General features: G+C 46.6%; 2 protein-coding genes across 2 annotated transcripts in view; both read right to left on the minus strand.

Moving 5' to 3' along the window:
- LOC113210836 (uncharacterized) overlaps positions 1-5,623 on the minus strand; it is an 18,070-nt gene that overhangs the window by 11,263 nt on the left and 1,184 nt on the right. The window lies entirely within an intron of this gene.
- On the minus strand, positions 488-4,332 carry LOC127750478 (uncharacterized; the record flags this gene model as incomplete). Its single annotated transcript, XM_052272196.1, is given in 3 exon segments — positions 488-1,560; positions 1,641-1,746; positions 4,219-4,332. Coding segments are annotated over 3 exon segments (330 nt in total). The 3' UTR covers positions 488-1,414.

Below are 5,623 nucleotides of genomic sequence, written 5' to 3' on the forward strand. Positions count from 1 at the left end.
TTTTATTATTTCAAGATTAAGAACCGTCTAGTGCGATCATTGGTTTTCGATTATTGGAACAGCTATAACACAGATACCGAAAAATTTTCATCGTTTTCTGGCTCATTGTTACATGAAAACTGACCTTTGACGTGAATTGGTATGATCTCTAGTTTTAAATATCGACTGCATTTCCATTCCGATTGTTCAGAGAGCATAGATTTTCAAAATTATCGGAATCTATTTTCGACTCCGTGTTGACTGTAGGTCGACAACATTATGTTACTAGGGCTGACGTGCTGTTACTTGTCCCAGGATAACTTTTTACCCGACACTAATCCGTATTTGTGATAAATTTACCCCCAATTTTCGCCATATAGCTATTCTGAAGCCTCCCTCTTCAAATGTAAACAAAGATTCATCACATGATTTTTATAAAGATAAAACCGATAAATCGAAGGTGTCACCACGGTTGTAAAGGGTGTGGAGCAGTTGAAAACTCAAGATGTCGAATAAAAGGAATTGTCTTTAATGAGAGTAAAATAAACATCACATAATCATCACAAAACATACATCCATTCGTAGAGAGTTAAATACCTGGGTACCGTTCAGTGCAGGACACATCTTATGATCTAGGGAAAGGGTCACTCCCCTATCTGATGTTAACAGTCCAGATATTTTTCTCACTACAAATTCAGATGTAATTCTTCTCTTTTTAGACAACTCGAATTAATGTTGCATGTCCTGCATGCAGTAAGAGAGATCGTCATAACACTCAGGTTGGCTGTCGGCAGTCGTACAATGGGGTGGCAATCTCTAGCAAAGTCGGTGCAAGGTACGATAGTGATACAAAAAAAAACTCTTATACAATATATCTGCCGTTCACGACATCTTTAACTAAAAATTATTATGATTGATTTGCGACAGCAGTGCAAAAGTGGAGTGAATGCCCGAAAGGGAAATTGCATAAAGTAATACACTTCAATAATCCATCGTTGTGAAGCCGCATGTTTGATTTCAAAACGGCCCTTTGGTTTTTTCTATCTTTGGTTCTAATCTGGGAACCTTTCTTAATTTGTATATATCATTTTCAAATCACATCAAAGTGCCACAAGGAGCACTTTGCGCCAAGCAGCTTCCAATACTTGAAAAAAAGTCATACACTACTATTCAACAATTAACTGTTTTACCAACACGCATATGCGGAAATATTTTTTCAGAATATTTTTGGCCGTTAAACGCCCCTCTGACATGAGGGGAGGAGAACGCGGAACCATAAAAACGCATCACCCAATCGGTGTATTGTAAATCAAAATGGTCTCAAACTAAATTCATTCCACAGTTTCTTAACGCCCACTTTTAACAGTTCTTTGAAGGGTCGGTGGAGAAGAATCGAACTTTCCACAGTAAAGCACAGCTCGATGGGAACGCTTAATTAATCCACAGCCAGTTTTCGGAAGGAGCCGTCGATGCCGAACTCTGTGTTGAACTTGCAGTCTGGCTTGCTGCTCAGGTCGGCTTTCATCCAACGGCGATCCTGGAACCACTTCATTGCAGCTGCGGCCATGTCGCCCCATATCACTGCAGAAAAGGAGTCCCTTTATAGTGCATTCAAGCAGGACAGGAATTCACCATGAGCTTCAGATAACCAAGGCACTCACGAGTGTATTCGCGCATGTTGTGCGGCAAGGTGCCGCCCAGGTCGGAAGGCAAGCATTCCCGGGGCACACATTTGTACAGCGACTCAAGGTTATCATGCGTCACGATCTGCGAACACAAAAGCGTAATATGATTACAACGTTGCCTTGGGTAAATGTTTACCCGTTCAAATAAAAGGGGCAGAATAAAGTATAATGTTTTCTTCGCGTGGTCAGCACGTCGAAGCTCTCCTTTTGGCGCGAAATGGGATGGAGAGGACGAGGGGAAGGGGGTGCTGCTCCCTGCGCCGCCATAATGATAGTGCTCCGAGTAGCGGAGGCGTTTTTCTATGTTCCGCCAACAGCCAAGTTGCGCAAAGCGTTGCATAAGGGTTGTCTACCACCCAACCTCTCGCACCAGACAAACCCTTTAACATGTAAGTATGAGCACTTTCTTGTCCGCGAATTGGATCAAGTGATAAGCAATTCCTAGGTTTTTGCCTGAACACCAGAAACGTCAGAAACAATGCATTACAAACGAAAGTGTGTGATTGTCGCACACTGACACGTGTCGGCATTGGTAAAACAAACGTAGGAGTCACTGGGTTTTAATGCTTTTACAAAGGTATTAAATTTATACCCCTTAAGAGTCATTAAGACCGCCTTCCTTTGTTCATCCAGTGTGAATGTCCTTTCGCCCATCCGTTCTCTTAAGCAAGTAAAGTTCTGAATTTTCCTTTGAAATTGAAACACTTGTGCCCCCGTGTCTGCTAATGGCGTCAAGTGTTCAACTCGATAGGTGTGCACTTGCAAAGTGTGCAACTTCTCATTTGAGCACTTCCTACACAGAGAAGTTCAATATAAGGAACTGCTCAACAACGGAGTTGCACACTTGCAAGTATTTAACTAGCAGCTACACTCTTAGTTTATCAGTGCTCTCACACCTACGAGTGTGTACCATTCACACTTTTGTGTTTTTAGAGTAGGCACACAATTACATTTTTAACCATTTATTTTTTGTACATTGTGTCCTAGGATCTTTGGCAATAAGTATCTGAGCTGGCGTGCGTGTCGCCACAAAGAAAATTAATAGATCATTCCGCTTTGGCTGGATCTTTGCCAACTTGTGGCCCGGTATGGGTGAGTTGGACCAGCCCGGAGCCTGGACCCCTGCCCTGCTTACTCGGCGGAGGGACGCTACCTTCTTTGGCTTCTTGCACATTAAGGTCCCGTAAAACTATCTAGCTCCCAACTAGCTGGCTAGTGGACGGCGGCTGAGGCTGGCCTCCCCCAACCCCCCACCCCTTTTCTCTCTCTCTCCGCTCGCCCCTATCCTTCGCTTGTCAAGGGCAGGTTCACATGAGAGGCTTGAAACTCAGAACCCCAGATTAGTTTTCGCTTCGCCTCGGCTGCTTTTCACCACCTACTGCCCCGAGCCCGCGCTCAGCTAGCCTGCATCACAAGAGAGTCGTGGCAAGGGGGCCAGGGGGGGGGGGAGAGAGAAGGGGTGCTACTGCACGCGCCTAGAGAGATGCAACCCATTCGACGCCCCACTCCCAGGCGAGGAGGGGGCGCACGCGCTTTGCTCACTCCAGTCGAGCTGCCCCGGCCAGTGTAGGCAACCCAAATCACCGTGGGCGTCGCGACGGCCGCGTCCAGCCCCAGCCCCGTCCCGACACGCCGTGGACTGAATGCCACGCCGGACGCCGCATTGGACTCTGCAAGGGCGACGGCTAGCCGTACGGCTGGTCAGCCTGCCGCCGCCTTTCTCTCCCGGCGGCTGCAAGCGGCTGCAGGTGTAGCCACCAGTTACCGACGAAGACCCGCCGGTGTTCGACCATCGGGGGCCACTAATGCACCTTGGGCTGTAATTGAGAACGATATTGAGAACAACTGAATCGCCCTTACCCTTTCAGAAGTTTACACTCTACCGAAACGTTAGTTTTGATGTTACGATCTACTTTGTTAGACGTGTCTCCCTCTGGTGAGAGACCCCCACGAGAATCATAGAGTGCAAACACAATGCCTTCCCTAGAGAGCAACAAATAAAATAAGAGTATCGCTTGTTAGAGTACGAGGACAAGGACAGATTTCGGAAGAAACAATTTTGGATGAAGAGTACAAGTTCAACAAGTAGACTGCATTATTCCTTTAGTCGGCAATAATATTTATCCCCCTTCAGTTCCGGGAATTATTTTGGTTTCCCGACAATTAGGAGTCTTATATGACTTGACTAGACCCAGAGAAGCTTATTCTTGATATTCCAATCCAATATTCTTGCTGAATTTAAGAATATTGTTCTTGTTTTGTGAAAATTCTGCTCGTAACTAAAACAAGCACATTTTTCTTAAGTTCTCCAAGAACTTTGAAAAAATGAAGGACAAGCGTCCCTGGGTGTAACTTAACGCTTGATTGAAAATCGCTCAATCCAGTTGAAAAGGGCACTTCGTTTTGCAGGTGCATTGCGTATGACCGCGCTGTTTCCACACCCCTCGGCACACCTCGGCCCCAACTGAGATCACATCGCGCTGCATAGTGCCGCATAGCGCCGCACGGGGACGAGTACGGCGCGCGCGGGGCGGGGGCGCCGGGCGCCACTCACTCTTTGGTTGATCTTGTCCTGGAGGAACGGCCGCACACACTTGTTGAGAGCGCCGATGGCGACCGGTGGGGCGTTCATCACGTGGATGCGGCGAATGTGCAGCGGCAGCGCAACCTGAGGGGCACGAAGAAAGGCATCAGCGCTAACGTACACTTCGCAACCAAAACGGATTTTAAAACAGAAACAAAATTGGCAACCAGCTGTGACGAGAGCTGTGACAACCATCGTGTGGATAGCTCACGGGCTACCATTCCGTGGTTGAGACAACAATCACCAAGTTCTCAAAACTATATTTTTTGGTTCTTACAACTATGTGAATAATGTTGACTCAACCACTTACACACTAAATTGTGTTGTGCATAAACATGCAGAATTTTATACAGCAATAACATAATGCACAATTTTATGCATACCTTTACAGTTTGTGCGTGATTATGCACAATTTGTAAATAATGAAGAAAACAATTTGTGCATACTTGTGGGTGTATGAAATTCTGCATATGTTTATTCACAATACAATGCATAAGAGTTTTACGTGTGATATGGTGATCCCTGAAGTTGTCATATGCGTTTGCTACAGATTTTTCTTCCGCTCTCGGTGAGACAAGTTAGATATGGTTAAACATTCAAAGTAACACTGGAAACTCAAATGTAGAACTTAATGCCTTTCTAGGGTGTAAATTTTTATGCCTTTGAAAAGGTACAAAAGTGTCCAAAGGGATTAGATTTTCACACCTTTGGTTAGTTTTAATGCTTTTGCAAGGGTTCTAATTTTGAATGCCTTTGCAAAGGCATTAAAACCCTTCGAGTCCTACCTTTGTTTTTCCTCTGAAGTCCTAAAATCTCACTAAAAATTTGAACAAGTTTTTACAGAAATATTAGAGCGGATGCTGCAGTGTTACGGGTTTGCCTGCCCCCTCTACCCGTCAGGTGCCATGGGCCATGACCCCTGCTGCCCAAGAGGGTTGGTTTGCACTCCCGCAATCCGCTCAGGTTTATCGGGTAAACATTGGTAATTTTCCAGCTTCCATCAGAACGGCATGGCCTCTGGTCTCTCTCGCGGCACCACGCCCTGCTGACACCCTGCTGGCACATTCGCTGACCATGCGGGTCACGGCCGTAGGGTGAGACAGCAAGCCGTTATGACGGGAGGTGAGGTGAGCGGACTGTCGCTCTGTCTGGACCTCTGTGGCCTCAGATGCGGCGGTGGAGGTGCGTCTGACTGGCTCGCCAATGCTGGAAGGCCCGCTCGGCGGCTGGACACACCAGCACTCACCAGCCTGCGGCCAGGGCCTTCAACAAAGTCCATCAACTGTCCCCCACGCGGGGGGCTGTTGCCACGTGCCATCCGCACTCTCAGCCAACCTCCGGTATATTGCAGAATATTCATATACCCCCCCCCTCT

Source organism: Frankliniella occidentalis, unplaced genomic scaffold, assembly GCF_000697945.3.
Source record: "Frankliniella occidentalis isolate FOCC.00 unplaced genomic scaffold, Focc_3.1 Scaffold194, whole genome shotgun sequence".
NCBI classification, from domain to species: domain Eukaryota; kingdom Metazoa; phylum Arthropoda; class Insecta; order Thysanoptera; family Thripidae; genus Frankliniella; species Frankliniella occidentalis.